Below are 20,911 nucleotides of genomic sequence, written 5' to 3' on the forward strand. Positions count from 1 at the left end.
GTTTTTAAATGACGGGTGTTACATGAAACCATACTTGACCCATGTACATTTAGGGTTGTTTGGTTGTTGGTATGGGAATTTAAAAATAAAAAAAGAAAGAAAAAGAGGTTTGATTACCAATTAATTGTTTGATATATAGGCTTGTTTTTAAAAGTGGAAATTAATCCACCATATTATGCTATTTGCTATACTTAAGGGGGATTATGACCTCTGAGTGTAACTAATTATAGCAAAATGTCTATGTCATGTAACGATCTTGTAAAATACTTATTTTATGTAATTAACTACTAAAATTGTCTGAAAAAATATAATGGGTGACTTGCTAAAAAGGTTGGTACCATTTAATTTTTATTAATTTTGAAAATTAAACATGGCTATCTCTTATTCATATAATCTTACATAGAGTGTTGACTCACTTATTTGTAACAAATTATTTTCTATAACGGAATAGATACAAATATATGTACCATCATTTCCACCACCAAAAAACTTGTTCTCTGGCGACCGACTGCCGAAAGTTGAGTTCACCAGAAATTGCGATGGTGGTGGCCGATGGGTTTTAGGAGGCCGGTGGTGAGATGGTGCGATGTGGTTTAACTCCCCGGAAAACAATAAAAGGTCGTTGTTTGCTTGTTTCAACTTCATGCGATCCTACTAACACTTCTAGCCAACAAATCAAATTGTATGATGAAAATGATTTCAGATCCAAAAATAGATAAGGTTGCCAACGTATGGAACTATTGTTTCTCATTTTCAGTTCGATCTATTTTGTTGTTGGCTTTGTCGAAGATCCTAAAAATCTCATCGGATATGTGAATGCCGCCAACGAAGATGAGTCAGCAGGGTCACATAAGTAATTTTTTCCAAGTCAGCAGTAATGTTTGATTAAATGGGTGATTCAGCAGTGGCACGTAAGCATTATGACCTGTTTAGCCGGTAACTTACATTACTTATACATATTTTGTAGGTTGATTACATTGCATAGACAATTTACGAGATCCTTACATAACATAGACATTTGGTCATAGTTAGTTGCATTCACAAATAATAATCCTTACTTAAAACCTTCCCTTTTGGTGGGTTTAGAAAATCTATAAACCAATCCTAAAGTTATATAAGATTGTTAGGTTTAAAGTTTTAGACCAAAGTTACCAGCAACTTACGGAACCTGATAATTATTTAGAAATGAGATTACAACATAATTCATATTCTCTCTAGATTTATCAATCAAATCCTTCTTATTTTATGTGGCAACAAAATGCTTTGGGCAATGCATTAGCAGATTGGCAGGCTCACTATGTCAATTCGTTTTAATGGAATAAGTGGATTTAGAGAGATAGTAGCAGGCCCAATGGTAGGCCCAGTTTCTGATTCTTGTGAGAGTGAAATGTTCGGCCCTCCATGTGGAGTTTCTTGGGCACTTCAGTAGTTCAGTACATTTTTTTGAAAAGTATAACTCATTCTATATATTCACCTTACTCCACAACTACGGGGTAGTTCAGTACATAGGTTCTTGTTTATTAGATAGAGACTGAGAGACTGAATAAAATTTTTTATTGAACTTTCTCAATGAAAGTTTTTTCTTCGGTGAAGAAAACTTTTAGTAACATAATATTTATTTGTCAATCATGACAGTGGCGAATCTAGGATATCAAATTAGGTAGGTCTTGATTCTCAGCTTATTTAAATCGAAAAAATTTGTATTGGTTGATCGGGTCGGGTTGGCTGATACTAACACCATCAATATTCGATAGCATGTATTATGAGTTTTTGTTACTCAAATTTAAATGCTTTTTATTTTATTTTTTAAAGATATTTAAATCTTGAAAATTTCTATATAGTTTACATAAAAAGAGTCACATACATTATTATTATTATATAAATAGTCGAAAGTCATAAAACATTTTCTTGTGAAATCCTATTATAAATATTTCTTTTCTCTCGATCAAAAAAGTATGGTTGAAAAAGTGTATGATAAAGAGAATGGGGTTATAATGAACATTTAGTTAAACTTAAAGGGACTTAAAGAAAATATAATCAAAGAAAATCCTGACTCGCAAATTTCTTTTTTATTTCTTTCTCCTCTGTAGCTGTGTCATATCTTTCATCAAGATTTAACCCAAAACCTCCATTAAAGCTTGAAGCTTGCTTTGTTCTTCAACAACTAGTTTAATGGTTAAATTAGAAGCTACTTTGTTTATAAAAAAGCTCAGTCCATATTCATTTAGCACATAAGGTAGGTCCTCAAAAGGAAAATTACGTAGGTCCTAAAAATACTTGTATAGAAGCTCTAAATATTTTTCAAAAATAACTACCTACTACTACACTAGATCCACCGGTGAATCATGGTCGTAAACCCTCAGTTTTATTCAAGGTTTTGAGTTTAATCCTTAAAGATGACAAGTCTTATGATTTTTTCCTCTTAATACTTGTAACAATACATGGTTAACATCTCGTTATCTATGATACGTAAAATATTTCACCATTATATGTATCCCGACCAAATGTTTGGAAAAAAAAACATAAATTTTATTTGAAAAAAAAAAAATTATTCATTTTTACCATACATAATAACAACATATTAATTGAAAATTTCTTTATCTACCCGTCTAACATTAGGGCAGCCCAACTGATAAAATGGACTAAGTGATCGTTTTTGGGCCTCAAAAATTCAGGGTATCAACATTTTTTTTCCAATTGACTTTGTATTTAACTTTTAGACTAGATACTATTATATAATGTTTTATTGCATTAGTACCCTTATTGGTATTCGCATCAACATCTACATTTTTTTTTATTACTAGGAGTTCAACAACATAAGCAAGTTGCCTTTTTTTTTCTCCATTTTTTTACTTCTATATATGTTTAATGAACTAGTCCAAAATATTAATCCCGGTTTAATCTTTCAAAAATTTAAGCCTGCACTTGCGCAAGTTATCTCAACCTAAACCAACCCTTACTTCAATATATACGGAGTATGTTTAGTGAACTAGCTTCAAATATCAACCCCGTTTAAGTCTTTCAAAAATTTTAAACCGACACTCTAACATAGTTATCTCAACCTAAACAACCCTATGTATATACAATGTGACATTTATTTATAAAATTTTGAAGTATTCACTCATATTAAACATTAGAGTTTAAGTTTATAAAAAGAGTTATAATATGAATTATTTACGTAAGAATATTATAATTTTTTTGAGGTTTACATTGCCAATGTCGTAAGTTAATTATGTATCCAATTACGTAAGAATATTATAATTATGTATTTTATTAAGTTAAACGGAGTTTAGTTACCAATTGATAACTTTGACCATATGTCATTTTCTTTGTTTCATACTTTCATTTGGTTTTTTAAAAGTCCATCAACCTTCACACGTATCCAAAATTTAAGTAATCAGGCGAAAATGGTTATGGGTTCAAACTTTTATATCAGAACGAGAGGTTATTTCTTACTTTTGATATATATATATATATATATATACTAGGTTTTTTACCCGCACGATGTACGGCTATTTAAAATAACCTACGTAAAAAGAATAAAAATGAACACAAACTAATATATAATAATACATTAAAGCATATAAATTTTTTGAGAAATATAATGATATATAAAGCATATAAAATTGAACAACCCAATTACTTTTCATATTAAAGTCGAAAAGAATTTGAAGATGAAATCAAAAACCAACTTTTAAAAAAAATATGACAATGATGTGATGTGTCGACATAATTATGTAATCTATATATGAAACTAATGTTGGTTTTTAGGAAACAAAATCAATTTTATTAATTTCATAATTTTATTTTCTACATATTTTATTGCATAAATAAATAAATATTGTGAAAAATTATAGAGATAGACACATATGATTTTATTCTATGTGTCAAATTTTAAAAATAGTTTAAATTAAAGAGAGTTTTAAAAAGCTAGGATTTTTATCGTTTTAGTATTTATATATATATATACATATATGTTTTTTTTGTTCCATGAGTCTGTACTCGAATAAAGAAGGTGAATGAATATTTCAATAGACCGATAAGGCGATAACTCGTCAACAATGTAATTTGTCATAGACAACTTAATAAAAAAAATCTGATAAATCTATCTGCTTTCTCCACATCCACACTACTCCTACTACTACCGCCTGGTCACAAGCTAATGGTCTCCGAAACCCATGACACGTCAGCAACAGGGCCGGTAATCAATCCACGTGTTCTCTGACGTCACCCCAATTAGTGGGCCCGAGACCGAACCCTTTAAAACACTCTCATTCCCAGCCCTATAAGCGCCAAAAAAGCACCTCTCTCTTTCTCTCTCTCTTTTTCCCGATCATCAAAAACAAATTCTTAATTCTCTCTCTCTCTCATCACTCCATAGAAACAAGTATGTAACAACACCACTTCTTTCACTCTACTATTAATCAAATTATAATTTTATATATATATATACATACATATTTCTGTATTTATCTATCTATAATATATACACATACCTACAATATATATTCTGTATCAAATATCTTCCATTACATAATATCAATATTCCCGATTGAATTAAATTGTAAATTTTTTTCCATTTAATTCGTCAAATTACCTATCTCTGCTGTTCCGATTGCTGATTATTATATTATTCATACATAATATTGTATCTATCTATCTTTTTATCTATATTAATATGTATATATATATATATGTGCTTATTTATCTCATTATCTGTAAATTTTTAGTGTTCTTAATAAAAAGGTAAATTCAGTGAATTAATTATATAAATAAAAAGGTAAAAATTAAGGAAATTAGTTATATTTGTTGTTCCGATTGCTCATTATGTATCTGTATATTTCAATATTCCTGATTAATTGTGAATTTTTGTAATTTTTTTGAAGTTGAAATTAGTTATATTTGCTGTTCCGATTGCTGATTATGTGTATAGATAGATACATATCTCTGTATCTATATGTATATGTACGTATTTCCGTATCGATATATTTTAATATTACTAATTATTTAATTGTAAATTCTATAATTTTGTTTTACTAGTTGAAATCATATACATGTTAGGGAGTATCAGTTGAATGATATTTTATTTATTGGTAAGAATTTTTTTTTTAATATAAAATTTAGGTTTTCGTCATTATTAAGTTAAACTGTAACTGTAATTTTGTTTACATTCATCATTATCATGTGACTTGGTTGGTGTTTAATTTTCATACTTTATGCATTTTCATGAGGGTTTTTATTTTTAAATATGATTTTAGGGGTTTTTGGTGACTTTTTTACTTGTTTTTTAATCTAATTTGATTATATTTTTTGTATCAATTATTTCTTTGGTGATGGATTATATGTGTGTGTATATTGATTATTTGAGAGATAAATATGTGTGTATTTATGTTTTCATAGTATATGCGTTGTTTTAGTAATTAAAGATAATTTTAGGGTTCACAGTTTGTGAATTTGATGTCTATGTCTCTTTTGATTAAAATTTTTGCATTATTTTGTTATGTATGCATATTGATTATTTGGTGATTAATTTTTGTAAGGGTTATTGGCAGAGTAATAATCTGATGTTGGGGAGTAGCAGAACAAATGAAAAGGGGAAGGGACCTGCTTATGCGAATATAAAAATCGAAGAAGTTGATGATTTTCCGAACAGCATTGATACGAATGTACAGGCGGCTAGTGGTATGAATTTTGGTGATGGAAATTTTGACGGAGACGATTTTGATTTTCTAAAAATTACTGACGATATGTTGCTCTCAATTCCCGATTGGGAGGATATTCATCAGTCTGTTCCCCAAGGGATACCCGAAAGTATTGGAATAACAAACCCTAATAGCTTTGAGAATCCCAAAATTAACCCGAGTCCAAATACCGCAAATATGGATATCCAAGGAGTTTCATTATTACCTGAATGGAATATGGGGTGGGGTCAACAATGTATAGACCAAGGGCAGAGACCAACGTCTGCTGGTTATATTAGCACATTTGGTGAAGAATCAAGTTTTGGAAATTCTAATAGAGCACAAGTAGTTAGAGATTTTAGTAGTTCATCTTTTAGATTTCAGCCTACAGAGATTGCTGCACATACTCGAACCAATGTCAATTTTGATAGCAGTCAATGTGGGGTTCAAGGGAAGGTTGGGGGTACTTTTTTGAGCCTGGGAATTGGTGGGGATGTAGAAGCGATTTCTAGAGCTCAATCGGATAACAAAAAGATATCCAACAAACTAAAAGAAGCAGCTTCAGCTGAGTTAAAGTATGCTCGTGCTCGTCATCTTGCAACTCAAACTTTAGATGCTGATTTTATGGGTTTTCAAAGAAACATTAGTGGCATTTCTAATCAGTTTAGCAATGTGGATCAAATGAAGTTAACAACCAATGAGACTGGAGTTCATAGTACTCTAAGTAGTGGGATGGGTTCAAATGAGTTAAAGATAGCTCTTGCTCGTCAAGTTACTGGTCAACCTTTAGACGCTGATTCTATGGGTTTTCAGAGAAACCATAATGGCTCCTCTAATCAATTTATTCATGTGGATGGAATGAGATCAAGTGAAAATGGTGTTGGAGTACATAGTACTCTAAATAGGGGGATGGGTTCTAGCCCTCATCATATTTTACAAATGCAACAAAATGCTATGCAGCATGGCAGGAATATAAGTTCTGTTAATTTGAATGATTATAGAGCGTTTTTAGGTAATCAAGCTGTGCATTCAGGAACTCCTGAGGGGAATTTGACTCGGTCCTATAATTCCCGTCAACACAACTTGAATCGTTTTTCTAAGCCAGAATTTGTCAAGCCTTCATGGTTGGCCTCTTGTATGCTTTCCGAGCAGCCACAAAATATTCGTTCAAGAACCACCAACAGCCTATCATCAGAAAGTTCCATGAATTCTACTCAGCTGAATAATGCAGGTAAGCTAGATAATTGTATGATATATTGTCATATTACAACATCTGTGGTACTTCATTGTAAGTACCGTTAGATTGTCTTATTATTGTAGAATACGCTTTTTACGCTCCCCTTTTCAGGACAATTTATATCACAAAATGCCATGCCTACCCCTCTGTTATCCCAGAGGACAGCTGCCCCCCAAGTATCTTGGGTCGGTAGTGGTCCAGCCTCCATTGATGAACCTTTTCCCAAAAGGCTGGGAGTTGAGTTTAGTGGGAGAATTAGCCCTCAAGCTGCTCGGAGACATTTTTCTCCCGTGGGAACAAGCTTGCAGGCAACTAGTACAGGTATCATGACATCAACGATTGTTTACAAGTTGTAAATACATCATTGCTATGTGAACTCTGTATATTGAAGCAGTAAGTTCTCGTTATTATTTTTTCTTGCAGGACAACATATCTCACAACACGTCACTCAGAGGATACCAGCTCCTTGGCTCGGCGGTGGGTTAAACTCCAGTGGCGAACAATTACCCCAAAGTCTGGGGTTTGAGTTCAGTGGGAAAAATAGCTTTCAAGCTGCTCAGAGACATTTATCTTCTGTGGGCACAAGCTTGCAGGCAACTAGTACAGGTATCCAACACTGACTATTTTGTACAGTTCTTCATATATGATTGCTAACTGAGGTCTGTATACTTTAACAATATGTGGCTTGGTTTTCGTGGAAACAAGATTATCGTTAGGGTTATTGTCTGATGTGATGATCTGAAATGAAACCATGCGTTGGGTCTTAATTATTTTTATCTAGCATTTGAGAAAAATGACTTTTGTCACTTAGTCACACCTAATAATCAATTGAATAAAGTTTAGTTTTACTTACATATGGATCTATCCTGTATGCCTTATTTGTGCCAGTGGCAAGTAATTATGTTTTGTATATTCAGGTCAGATATGTGAATATCCAGACAAAGGATCCATTTGCCTGCCGGAACATGTTGTTCGACCTTCTACCGGTACAACTACTTGATCTTTTTGTCAATATCATTGGGGGTGATTTTTGTAGTTTATTGATTTTGTTTTCGGAAACAGGTCGAGTTGATGGAGCACCCATTAATTTCTCGTTGAATTATCAACAGCCATTTATTGCTCATGGTAATAAACCCTAGGCTCTCAAGGGCTATGTTAGGGATGAAAAAAATGGGTGGGTTGGTCTGGTTGGTTAATGGTTACTTCTGTACACGTTCAGATGGGTATTATTTTTACAGATATTGATTAACAAATGTTATAATGTTATTATTTCAATTTTCTTTTATTGAAGTAAACCAAAATATACATTGAGTTTTCATTTTTAGCTAATGATTTGTATTTTCATTTTTATCCATTTGACCCTTTAGAGATATACACAATCGCTAATTCAACCCATTTATGAGTAACTGGGTGGATATAACCAGATATAGCCTTCTGGTGATATTACATATTTGATACTTATTTTTTGTGTTCTATGTAGGTCAATCTCAAGTTGCAATGACTCAGCTTCCTATGGATCCTCGAGGAGCAGCTCTAGCCAATGGTATTTGAATTTCTCTGTGTGTGTGTGTGTGCAGTTTGATAAAACAAGAACCTGAAAGTATATAACTTTTACAAGTTTCCCTGAGAAACATAAGATTGTAATTATAGCTACCTTACTCTCCTTTCACTTCTATGTGTCCAGCTTCAACTGTTAGGCCACATCTGAAGAGAACTGCAGCTGTACCCCATCAAGCTTCCGATTGGGTTCAGCGTCAGAGAATACGACATCCAACCATTCATCATTCTGTGCCAAAGCAATCCATGACTGTGCGACCCATTCATCAATCTATGCTCAATCCATCCTCCACAGTTCGTACTAATCCGGTAACAACTGCTCATGTTCATCGTTTTATGCCAGGTGCATCACAGACACAACCTGCTGGTTCTGTAGCAGGTCGTGTTGCTCCTCGTATGCATCCTTCTATACCACCACATTTTAGACCTCGTGTTCCTGTAGCAACTGCTCCTGCTGTTTCTCATGTTAAATGGACAGGTACACTATCGTCTCTCACTTTTAAACTTGTCTCACCCTTGAAGTTTCCTTCTATATGATTTCTTTATTGATGGTAATTATGATGATGTTACAACTGTAGTCTTGATTACGAGCTTCTCTTGTATATTCTCATTTAAGTTTGCTTTTGGATAGCTGCTAAGAACACACATATATACAATAGTAAGCTTAATACCTTTTGACACCGTTCATATCCTCTCTAGGGTACTAGTTTAAGCCTACTTTTCCTACAGAGTAGTCTAGAAGAGTGAGGTCACATAATTTGGTCATATATTTATTGCATATGGTCTTTGCATCATTAGATGGGTTATGACTAATGAGGATACCTAAGCCCAGCACCACTCTTATTGTTTATACAGGTCTCTTTGTTAATGCATATTATCTTTTATTTCTATTGTATTTTACAAAAATTTGTTTATATGCTCCCAAGTTCAAATCTTTTTTGATAGGAGGCATATATTAAAAGATTTAAGCAATGGAGAACACAAAACAAGCTTAGAACACACTCTGTAGTTTATTCTTTTAAACACATGGATGCTAAAACATAAAACTTCATAAATAACTTTCTTTGTAGAATTTCTTCATGAGTCTTTTTATGAACGATCATAGTTTTGATGGGACAATGCATATTTGCACCTCAGTATGCTTCCTGTACCATCCAAATTGAAAGAGTGTTAGTTAAGTTTAGAGTAGCTGTATATGCTTACTTTCGCTTCCAAGTTAAATGACTTGAAGTAGCTCTACATTTTTTTAAGAAGTTATTGATGTCCTTAGCATCCCATGATTCACCCCTGGTGTACGTGTACCCTTGCACAATATGGGGTCTCTTCAAGATTGACCTCCCTGTGTCAGTTTGAGCTTGAACGTATGCAAGAGTCTTGAGCACATGTCTTTTGAGTGTGTTTCCTGACAACTTTATTGCTAGTGTTCATATTTCCCTCAAACTTCTGTTTAAGTTGTCAAGGATAGTAAAATTGAGCAGAAGATGGACAAATGCATTCATGACTTTGATGTTAGCATGCATCTTGGAATGTGACATGATCCAATTAGCTTGATTTGATTATAATCATGAATCATCACAAGCTTATATTTTCTATGATAATAGTTGGCCTTACCTTGAGACTTCTTTGAACCAAGTTATGTTCAAGGAAAACACAAACACTAGACATAAGGTTTTGGATATTAAATAGTAATAGAAAACACTAGCTATAGTTTAATCGTTATTGTTTGTTATCCTGGATATATGGGTTCTCACACTTGAATGTTGCAAACAATAGAGACATCTTTCATTTGAGCAACAAAAGATTATTTTGTTCCTGCCACATTATTCTCAAGAATCTTGAGGATCCATGAACCATCTAGAATACAATGGAAGAGATTCTACAATCCTACGATATTTATTCCCAATTCTTATTACCTAGTTACACAATAGATCTGGTCATATCCAAAATTACACCATATCTAGAGGGTGGCATGATGGGGTTGAAAGTTGAAATGGCTCATTTTAAGTACAAACTCAAACTGACCAGGCCAGATGGGGATGAGTCGGAAACACTTTTTAGGCCTTTTTCTTTTATAACGAAGTAATGCTATAGCTATTATTACAAAACTATATATTTTTTATTGTTAATCTAAATTTTTGAATAAGGCGATATAGGATCTTTGTATGCATTAATAATAGTTTTGGACTACTTATAAGTTATAACCAAGTAGTGTTTCCCGTCAGCCAATTCTTTTCTTTTAAACCTATTTCATAAGTGATGTTTGGAAATTACAAAAGTATGTATGGATAGCACACATGAATAATGGCCAGGGAAATTTAAAACAAGTACAGAAACTTTGAAAACACAAGAATGTACATGGTTTGATCAAAAGTGAATGATCTACATCCACAGCTCTTATTGATTTCGATTTAAGGTTTATAATCACATTAGGGACATAGTTTACATCAACAGCAACAATGGTGAGTCTCAAAATTTAGAAACTAGACTGAAATATTGATACAGGCCTGTGACATAATTTTTATCTTCCTTCCACCAAGGAACTTGGCACCTTCAGACTACTGCTCTGTGGTGGTTGCTTGACTGTCCCCTCTATTAATGTCCTTGTTTGTTTTTCTTTATCATCAATCTGGTGTTAACTTCTTCATATGGCATAAGCTCATGCGTTTGTACTATCTATGTACTAGCTTTGTTGACGACTCTGTCAGGTTAACTACATAGATTCCTATGTTACCCCTGTATAGTGTTTTGCTTGGCAAATTACAAGAAGTCTGTCCTTAATAAATTCTCTCCAAGTTCAAACTTACTTTACCAACAGGCTTTTGGCCTAGTGGTACAGAAGATGCCCGACCAACCATAGGTTGTGACTTTATTTCCTATTAGGAAAAATGTGTGCGAGTATATTCCATTCAATATAAATTGCCCAATCTCTATTCTTGAAACATATCTTCTTATAAAATGTTCAAGTAGTTCAACTCTTAAGGTGAGTAGGTGACCTTTGCTTTGATGATTATCTATTACCATTAGTGGCTACTGATTGATTTAATCAAATTTTTTTTTTAACATACTATCATCATGGTAATGATTTCTATTATACAAACAGATCCTGATGCAACTCCTAAAATGACTGGATACAAGTGTCTTCTATGCAAGAGGGACCTTGCTTTAACGTCAGAAGGTGCCGTATTTCAACCTGCTGCACCACCACCAGTTGCGGTTCTTCCTTGTGGACATACATTTCACGATCAATGTTTGGAAAATATCACTCCTAAAGATCAGGCGAAAGATCCTCCATGCATTCCTTGCGCAATCGGCGAAAATTAGGTCATACCTTCAACCCTAATTTTTATGGGTTCTTAAGGATATTTACATATGGAAAATAACTAAATAGATGGAAGGGGGTAGGGGATAGGTACATGTATGCACATGAAAGGAGTTGAAAAGAATTTAATATATTAATTGGATGGGGTTTGATATTTGTAGGCTATTAGCGAGATGGCTGACAAAAGTTCACATGATCATATCCCTTCATTTTTCTACTAATGCCATAAATCATATTTTTGAAAAAGTGGGAAGTTTGTGTGTTTGTGTTATGAATATTCTCTATTGCTTGTGTCCTGTGTTTCAAAATCCGATATGTGGCCGGTTGGGTAAAGAGTCACTAGAATAGTTATTGGTACGTGGGAAGTTGATATGGGACAATTTTGGGGCGTTGTAGCCCAGTTGACGCACTTGACTTGTTCATTTTTGCTTACATTATATATGTCATGTTTAAAATAAAACATAATCTGCATTAAGCCATTAACTCCATGAGTAATTTCACCCAATAAAATTTTATTGAGTGAATTTAAAAGGGACGAAAACCCCTAACCAATTTCACACGGGTATAGTAGAAAAAGAATATAGAAAAGTCAACAAAACATGAATTCAAGAATAGCGGGTGGACTTCTAGAATGTAATGTCCAAGCCCCAAGGACATCATTGGAGTAGTATATTCTTTTGTTCAAGTTAAATTAAAACCAAGTCCTTAAACTATTATCTTAATTTGAAGGAAAATAATAATAACATATCTAAGTGTTATCATTAACAGCTTATTATATGCATAACTATAAACGCTCTGATTTTTTGTAAGATAAAATACAAATTTTAATGCATCAATTAATTGATACTGACAACCCTAAAGACTATCATTAACAATACATTGGAAATTCGTTTGAAATTAGAAATTTAAATATCTTTTGATTGTCTCAACTACCACCACAATATTATCCAATTTGTATTTAGCGTAATACTTTTATTTTAGTGAGTATCATATATAAAAACGTTCTGTATTTGTACTTTTTTTTAATACTAGGGGTGTTTGGTACGAGTGAATCAAAGAAAATGGAAATTTAATAGAGAATATATATAGTGGGAAACAGAATGCGTATTTGGAAAGAAAATGGATTCTGTCGTTTGGTACAAACAGAGAATGAATATATTAAAAATACAAAAGTTCAAATAAATATTAAATTTAATACATATAACACCATTAAAAACAAAAAAACAAAATTTTTTTCCTATTCCCATCCATTCTCTACAATTTATAGAGAATGGAGGGAATGAAATCGAATCTCACTTCTCGGTTTTCTTTCCCATTCTCCATTACAACCAAACATAAGAAGTTTTTTTCATTTCCTTTTCACCATTTTCATTCCATTGTACCAAACACCACCTTAGACTCTTAGAGTCCCTGCATCGTGTGGACAAACTTCCACTATGGAGCTACTACATATTCAACGTCCTCATGGTGTTGAATTTCCAACGTTTTCATTTCCACCTTGACAATTAGCCGTGTCTTTTCTTGCTTTTCTTCATGTTGTAGTATGATTATTGTTACGGATGTGATGTAGTTGCTGGGTGGTATGTGTGGTGCTGTGTCACACCACCTAGCAATGTTTTAAATACTGCTATATACCGGCCGGTATTACCGGTATTTGAGAGTACTCCGGTATTTTAATCCCGGTATTTTCACTATTTCATACCGGTCGGGATTTCCGGTATTTCCGGTATTTTCATTTTTTTTTTTTTGAATTTTTTTAAATATTTTTTTTATGATACTTTAATGTTAGTTTTTGTTATTTGTGTAATTTAAACCTTATTATGTTATGAAATACTTATTTATTATTATTTTCGAGTGAATTATAATTGTTTTTTTTATAACTATTTTCGTTAAATTGTAACAAATTTTTATAGAATAATAATAAACTAAACTAAAATAGTCGTACCAGTCGGTATTTTTGGTAATTCCGATAATACTAATAATACCATAAATTTTTCTCACACCGGTATGATTAAAATACCGGTTTTTAAAACATTGCCACCTGGTGTGGTGGTATGAACCACTACAAACACTCTTAAGGAGTAAAGGCTTCTTATCATATATTTTTTTTGACATATCTTATCAACATATGAGATAAGTATGAAAACTATTAGATGCAAAATATACGAGGAAAGATCATCTCTCGGAACTAACAACTATAAGAAAAATGAAAAAATATATTAAGGGGTGTGATAGAAAATATTAAGGGATTTTTGATAGAAGAGAATTAAAGAGAAAGAAAATTTTATAAAAAAAAACAAGTATTTAAAAAACTATAAATTTTGTTGTTTCTTACAAACATATAAGAAAAAAACAAAAATTTAAACTATAATTAAAAATTTAAAATTAAACATAATATTATTAAAACAAAAATATATATATATTTTTTACATTCTTATTCATTCTCCATCATTTATAAATTATTCATTTTCTTTCACATTTCTCATTATAACCAACCAAAATAAATATTTTATTTTTTCTTTCTAACTTTTTTTCATTCAATTGTACCAAATCTCAAACTTTTTTTTTACAACAACACATTAATACCATATTATATTCACCATGATCGTCAATTCGTCCATTAATTGGGATTCCCTAAAGTTTCCCTAAAGTTAAAAATAACTTTAAAGTAAAATTATTAATCCTGACCTTTAAATTAAAGTTAAAAATTAAAATTCAAAAATGATATTTTGAATTTTGAACTTTAACTTTGATCCAAAGATCAAAACTCTACGTCCATATTCTCCAAAAGACACCCTGTAGTTAGTAAATCCAACAACTAGGCAGATAAAAATAACACAACACAGAATCCACCGTGGACCAAAACCGTTAAATCCTAACCATCCATACACCCTCAATCTCACTGTGATCGTCCATTTGTCATGTGGTTTGTGTGAGAGAGAGAGAGAATACAACATCTGTACGTTACACACCCAACTAACTCTCTCTCTCTGTTTCTCTCTCTCATATATATACACACAGTCTGTATATATATGTGTGTGCGCGTGTATTTCAAGGTTTCAGTTTTCTACTAAAAGAATATATACTACAAATTAGGTGGTGCAAATAGCGTGACTGAATTTAATGGAAGAAGATGGAAAGGAGATTGAAAATAATATTAATATAGTAAATAACTTATTTACCACCGTCAATTCTACACCTGTTTTCTGGAAATCCAGACGGCGATCAGGTTAAAATGTTTATTAATTTATTTTTAACTGTTTTCTTCTCTTCCCTTTGCAATTATTTTTTAGCTTATTTTTGAATATTATCACTTAGTAATTTTCAAAATATATTTTAAGTGCTTGTGAGAATAATAATTTGTAGTAGTTTTATGAATTAATTTGAGCATTTTTGAGATATTGGTTGTAATTATTTTGAGCTTATTTGAGATACGTAATCTTTATATTAATTTTATTATTATTTATTTATTTTATATATGTAGCTAAAATTGAGGAAATTGTGTTGATGTTGATTAAAATCATTTATTAATTATTTTGAGCGGAATTTAGAAAACTTCAAATTCACTTTAGACTTAAATTTAAATCAAGGTTTTTATATTCATTTGGAGTAGTTTTGTGAATGATATCAAGTTTATTGTGATGAAAGTAATTTTGAAAATGTTTTCTAGAGTAGAATTTGTTAGTAATATTAAGCATAATAATTTGACTTTTGTGAATGATTTTCAGCCTCATTCAAAGATTTTCAATCAACTGTAAGTAGATCTGTGTGTAAATATCTGAATTTTCAATGATGGTCAGTTTTCAAAGAATTTCAAATAGAATGGCCATTTTATTTATCTATTACTCGTAGTATTATTAGATTTTATGTAACTATGAAGAGTCCATATAATGGCCACAGGAATACTGGTTCAGCCGCGTTTATCGTAGCCTTAAGCTCGAGTCTTTCTGGATTGCCTGAACCGGAATCCCTTTCCGTTTATCCATTTTTATATAACTTTGATAACTTTACAGGAGTATAAATTAGCCGTACATGGTTTGTTTTTGGGTAGTTGCCATTGAAACGTTCGTTCATTTCATATAAATTATTATAGGCGGAGATGATTCGAGCTTAATTACAAGCTTTTCAGAATTGGAATCAGTCAAAATGTGTATGAACAAGAAATTGTAGTTTGGAATTGAATAGTTTGTACGAGTATTTGGATGTTACCTAGGCCCATACAGTTTGACTTGGCATTGTTGTTTTTGCTAAGCTATTACCAAGAAAGAATTTTGTATTTTATGTGTGTTTGGTAGATGGGAAATATGTTTTTATGGGTGACTTTTTCTGAATTTGGCCTTACTTTATTCCTCTACTTTTCTTTGGTAGGAATTTAATTCCTTGTTAGATAACAGGACCGTATATGTCCGAGGGCGCTATTGCCTTGTGGCCCCACTTTACATATCAATATATCACATTCTGTTTCTAAAACCTTAATGTCAAACTAGAAGCATTCATTAGCTAGTATGGCTGTGCATGTAGGTCACTTCCTTTCTTGATCACTGTCTCTGTTCGTGTTGCATCTCTTTTGCTGCTACCCTGTGTGTATGATCGTGTATGGCTACATGTTTGCATGTTATGTTAACAAACACAACGTATATTTGTCGGAACTATTTATATGTCTTGAGAAGATATGTAAATGTTAGTGGGACTTCTTTACTAATGTGAGCTGATGAAATAATAGTGGAAATGATACAATATGCTAAATAGTTGTACGAGCTTCATAGAATATGTGTTTTATATATCAATATCCATTTCTTAATGATTCAAGTTGATTTAGCAGTTTCTGCTTTCAGCTAGTGCGAAAAATCTGCACAAGGACATAGCAGATGGTGCTGATAAGACACCTGAAACTAAGGATGAGCAACTCACGGATGAAAAAATGGAAGAATCTACCCCGCCCACAATTCTATCTGAGAAACGTAAGGCTCTCTTTGAACCTCTGGAACCTATAATGGATTTGAATGGTAGAAGACCCACATCAGAATCTTTACTTCCCCCGCCGGACTTTGACTCTGCCAGTTACCCTCGTGGATGGCTTATTGGTAAGAAACGGAAGCTTGTAAATGTGGATGTTGTTGAAAGCATGCGCAGAATCGCGGTACAAGAAATGAATAGAAAGGTACTATTCCCAGGTCACCTCGAATTCAGTAAAGACTTGAATAGATGCCTTCCTTCAAATATAGTAATACCTGCAAACATGATTACAAAAACTGGTTTATTAATAGGTTGCAATTAAGCATTAAAATGCACATTGGGTCACTTTCGACCTGTATAACCCATTTGGCCCACTTTATCTTAACCAAATATTTAAGTTGAATCATTAGAGGTAATTTATAAACCGGGTTAAATTAATTGCTCGATTAATGGGTCAAAGTTAATACCTCCATATAAATGTATAGGGATACAATTATCTGTCGGTTATTCATATAAACAAGCTAACAGAATAAAGTCTTCGTTATAGTTCATAAGTTATAACATGTAAACACCCTTAGGACTTAGGTTACAATTGCCATAATTCTAGCTCCACTGAATACACCATATGGCCATACCAATCTAAACTACTAAAGAGAATAAATATGTTGTACAAATTATTTGAATTGTTGAATAATTTGATTGGTAAATTATTTTTCGATTGTTTGAATTCTTTTCATTTGTCTCAAGGAAATAACCACTTGCCACCTCTATAAAAGTCATTAGAGATGCTAGTTTTAACTCATTTCTTTGAAGGAGTTGATTTAAGCTACATTTTAACGGGTCAAATGGTTATAATAAAAGGTCGCCAAAAGGGATATGCGACAAATTGCTTGTTCTACAATCTACTCAGCATGCTTTTGTAGTATAAGTTATTTATATAGTAAGAATTTGTTTTTAATGGACGCTGGCAGCCCAACCTATCCTAAGCTGTGGTTGAAATTTTTTCTTATATTGACCCCTCTAGGATTGATGTTCTATACTTCATGGTTTGTAGATATGGAGAAGGCTTTTGCCTCGAATCTAAACAATTTCTCGTAATTTAAGCTATTCCGCCTTCCTATTGAGCGTAGCGAATCAAGGTTTATGAGAAAATCAGCGAAGTTTCTACCATTTTCTGTCTCTGCGTAGTCACGGTCTGCGCCTGAGCAATGCTAACCGCAGAAAACTGACCCAGAGCACTTGAAATAGGGTTTGGCGAAAAGTTATATGCGCATTACTTCTTAGTTTTTAAGTAGTTGAACCACAATTTCTTACCCCAACCACCTCTAAGGCGGCATCCTGAACTTCTTTTCATGAGGTCTCAGGTTCGACTCCCACTAGATACAATCTCAGAGATAGCCGAGGAAAGATTGGGAAACGATCATGGGGTAGCGTAGTTAGAACGCGTACATGTGAGTCAACAGGACCCTCCAAGACGGGAAACCTCATTTTTTTACCATGGTTTCTTACCCATAAAAGCGAAGAAAATTAAATAACTCCCATTGATCATATGAATTAGCATGAGAATTTGAAACTTACTAGCATCCTTTTGTTGTGTGCGCGGGGAGGGAGGGAGAGCAAATGACATGTCGGTAACTTTAACCATGTTGACTTTTGACTCTCTCTGACATGGCACTAGAGTGAGAGAGGGATGAACTGTCAGTAACTTTGACCATCTTTACTTTTACCTCTGACCTGGCGCTTGCAAATCATTTAGCACATTAACTTGAATTGAAAACTTTGAAACTTAGAATTTTTTTTTTTTTTGGCAATGATTTAAAATAGTACTGTGCCCATCTCAATGTTTCGCATTGGTAATTCTATTTTGATATGTCCTAGTTCGGTCGTTACACTTGGCAAAATTTAGACGTTGGTAAATCTTGAAACTGGAGTACACTTGGCAAAGTTTAGATGGTAAATTTTGAAAATGGAGCACTTTACTGAGTTCAATTACATGGCGAGGACAATCTGTGTGTAGTTACCGATTTGAAATCTTGGGATAAGTAGGTTGTTACTTTATGACATAAAACCTTTTATCTCCATTAAAAAAAACTGGATACCCAATTAGAATTTTGACCAAAGCTGTTTACCCTGTAATGCAATTTGTACCATGTAAAACTTTGCAACTCAATGTACATTTCAACGGAACAGGACAGGGAGATTAATGGACTTAACGAGCAGTTGGAAGAGGATTCACGTGTTCTTGAACACCTTCAACTTCAGCTGCTTGAGGAACGGAGCAAACGTGCAGATGTTGAGCGACAAAATACATTACTTCAGAACCAGGTTGATATGCTTATGAATATGCTTCAGGAGCCTGAAAATATTGATGACGAGGATGGCTCACAAGAACCGTAAGTGTATATCCCTCTTTCTATTCCTGGTCAATTTGTAAAGCTAGAATTATATGGATGATGCATCCTGTTTTGTGTTTTTACTGTAAAATATCGTGTGTAATAGTATTGCATGAAAAGTAAGTGGACTAATACATCAAATGTATCATATTACGTGAAAAAAGAATCTTATTTTTTTTATTTGTTGGCAACTTGCATCCATGCACAAACATCAATTATTATTCCACTTTTGCAATTGCTATGTTTTAGACTGTCAATTTGGTTGCAATTAGGTTTCTGATGTGTTATTCCATTGCCAGTTATGCAACAGATTAGACTAAGTAGTTCTAGTATTCATTGTTAAAACAATCAAGAATCCAACACAAACTTGTTCCATAATCATCCTAATTGACACGGTAAAATGCAATGATGTTTTTAAGCTTCTGCTAATGATGATGTTAAACTTTGCCTAATACCAGTTATGAGCTAAATATAAAGGACATAAAATCATGAGTGGATTTGAAATCAACCTTTACACTGTGTTCTCTAGTTTTATTTTAAAGGATATGTAAAGATTGGAAAAGAAGAGAATAGAAGAGAAGGGGTATAATTTTCATCCTTTCAAATAATTCCATTTTTGGGAGGAAGATTTGTTAAACAAAATTAGCTAATAAATCCATTCATTTCTTTTCTTTTCTTTTCCTTTCTCAAAAAAAAAGAAAAGAACACAATTTGTTTTGAAATCTTTTTATCTTTCCTTTCTTTCCTTCCAAAAACTAAAGAACACAGTGTTAGATATCAACTTTAGATATCGGGTTGAAAACATGGTGCGGAGTTTACTTTCAGTTGACGATGATCTCCGGCCCTTGAATATACAACGCTTGCAGCACTGTCATCTCCCAGTCTTAAGCACTGTTTTAGTAAATGCAAACTATGTGTGCCATCAAGCATAGTCGGTCTATTAATAACTTGATGAAGGATCTTGCTTACCCAAAATATGATTCCAGCAACTCCCTAATGGTGACTTACAACAACTCCATGACCAAAATATCCGGCCTTTCACCTTGTTGATGTGCGTAAATCGTAATGCGTTCAATTGGATCATCTTTCTTGTTATTTAAGAATGTTGGTCATAATGCGTATTTTATAAAAGTTAGGATTACTCATTACAGTAGAGTTAATAATACATATTGTAATTTTGTTTATACTTGTGCAATAATATATATTCATTCAACTCTATGAATGTCTCCTTATCATATTTCAGTGGTAGAACTTTTATTAAAACACTCCGAGCTAGTAAAAAAAAGATATAGCAAGAAGCTAGATTTACATCTACATTAACATGAAACAACTGACCAAGGTCATTATAAAACTTACAACAAAGACAATTAACCAAAACTCACAACCAGTACTCCACAAACCATACGAAGGTGTGAAAATCCAAGAAAGTTAAAGTAATCCTGACTCTCACGCGCCAACCACTATAACACATAGGGCATTCTGCTTGCGCATTGAGCTCTTTGAAAACGGCCACGACCCTGACCTTGATAGTTGATACGTTAGACTGATACGTAACTCGCCAGAGGCTCAAACCATACAATTCCAGCTACACAAAAGAACCGGATGGTGACATGGCTTTAAGCCATCAAAAATAAAGAACTTCATTTAATCATGAATGCGCTAATACCACGAAACAACATAACATGTTTTACAAGGCGTCATTAATGTTAAGTTAAATAAAAAGTGCGCATCCCTTAAAAATCACTAGTCGAATTTAAACCAGATTGAG

The 20,911-nt window shown here is 32.9% G+C and overlaps 2 protein-coding genes across 6 annotated transcripts; both read left to right on the forward strand.

The window, feature by feature from the left end:
* The first annotated feature begins 4,322 nt into the window (after positions 1 to 4,322).
* Positions 4,323 to 16,671, forward strand: LOC122606811. 5 transcript variants are annotated; one of them, XM_043779672.1, is made up of 10 exons: positions 4,323 to 4,387; positions 5,541 to 6,912; positions 7,030 to 7,239; positions 7,342 to 7,524; positions 7,836 to 7,904; positions 7,981 to 8,043; positions 8,399 to 8,461; positions 8,603 to 8,953; positions 11,576 to 11,796; positions 16,617 to 16,671. In XM_043779672.1, the coding sequence occupies exons 2-9, from the start codon at positions 5,565 to 5,567 to the stop codon at positions 11,794 to 11,796; spliced, it is 2,508 nt and encodes an 835-aa protein (XP_043635607.1). In that variant the 5' UTR covers positions 4,323 to 4,387; positions 5,541 to 5,564; the 3' UTR covers positions 16,617 to 16,671. The 5 variants fall into 5 exon arrangements, with proteins under 5 accessions (XP_043635607.1, XP_043635605.1, XP_043635609.1 ...); XM_043779670.1 differs by lacking the exon at positions 16,617 to 16,671 and having other exon boundaries at positions 11,576 to 12,040; XM_043779674.1 differs by lacking the exons at positions 11,576 to 11,796; positions 16,617 to 16,671 and having other exon boundaries at positions 8,603 to 8,727; positions 8,819 to 8,947.
* Positions 14,802 to 19,323, forward strand: LOC122606813 (protein HEADING DATE REPRESSOR 1-like). Its single transcript, XM_043779675.1, has 3 exons — positions 14,802 to 15,023; positions 16,630 to 16,955; positions 18,941 to 19,323. The coding sequence occupies exons 1-3, from the start codon at positions 14,918 to 14,920 to the stop codon at positions 19,145 to 19,147; spliced, it is 639 nt and encodes a 212-aa protein (XP_043635610.1). The 5' UTR covers positions 14,802 to 14,917; the 3' UTR covers positions 19,148 to 19,323.
* Positions 19,324 to 20,911: the final 1,588 nt, after the last annotated feature.

The sequence above is a fragment of the Erigeron canadensis genome, chromosome 7, assembly GCF_010389155.1.
Source record: "Erigeron canadensis isolate Cc75 chromosome 7, C_canadensis_v1, whole genome shotgun sequence".
NCBI classification, from domain to species: Eukaryota; Viridiplantae; Streptophyta; class Magnoliopsida; order Asterales; family Asteraceae; genus Erigeron; species Erigeron canadensis.

Excerpts from the sequence above, each read along its gene's own strand:
- LOC122606811 (XM_043779672.1), top strand. The coding sequence starts at position 5,565 with ATGTTGGGGAGTAGCAGAACAAATGAAAAGGGGAAGGGACCTGCTTAT. Across the intron at positions 7,240-7,341 it reads CTTGCAGGCAACTAGTACAG|GACAACATATCTCACAACAC; the intron begins GTATCATGACAT and ends TTTTTCTTGCAG. Across the intron at positions 7,525-7,835 it reads CTTGCAGGCAACTAGTACAG|GTCAGATATGTGAATATCCA; the intron begins GTATCCAACACT and ends TTGTATATTCAG.
- LOC122606813 (XM_043779675.1), top strand. The coding sequence starts at position 14,918 with ATGGAAGAAGATGGAAAGGAGATTGAAAATAATATTAATATAGTAAAT. Across the intron at positions 15,024-16,629 it reads GAAATCCAGACGGCGATCAG|CTAGTGCGAAAAATCTGCAC; the intron begins GTTAAAATGTTT and ends TTCTGCTTTCAG. Across the intron at positions 16,956-18,940 it reads TACAAGAAATGAATAGAAAG|GACAGGGAGATTAATGGACT; the intron begins GTACTATTCCCA and ends TCAACGGAACAG.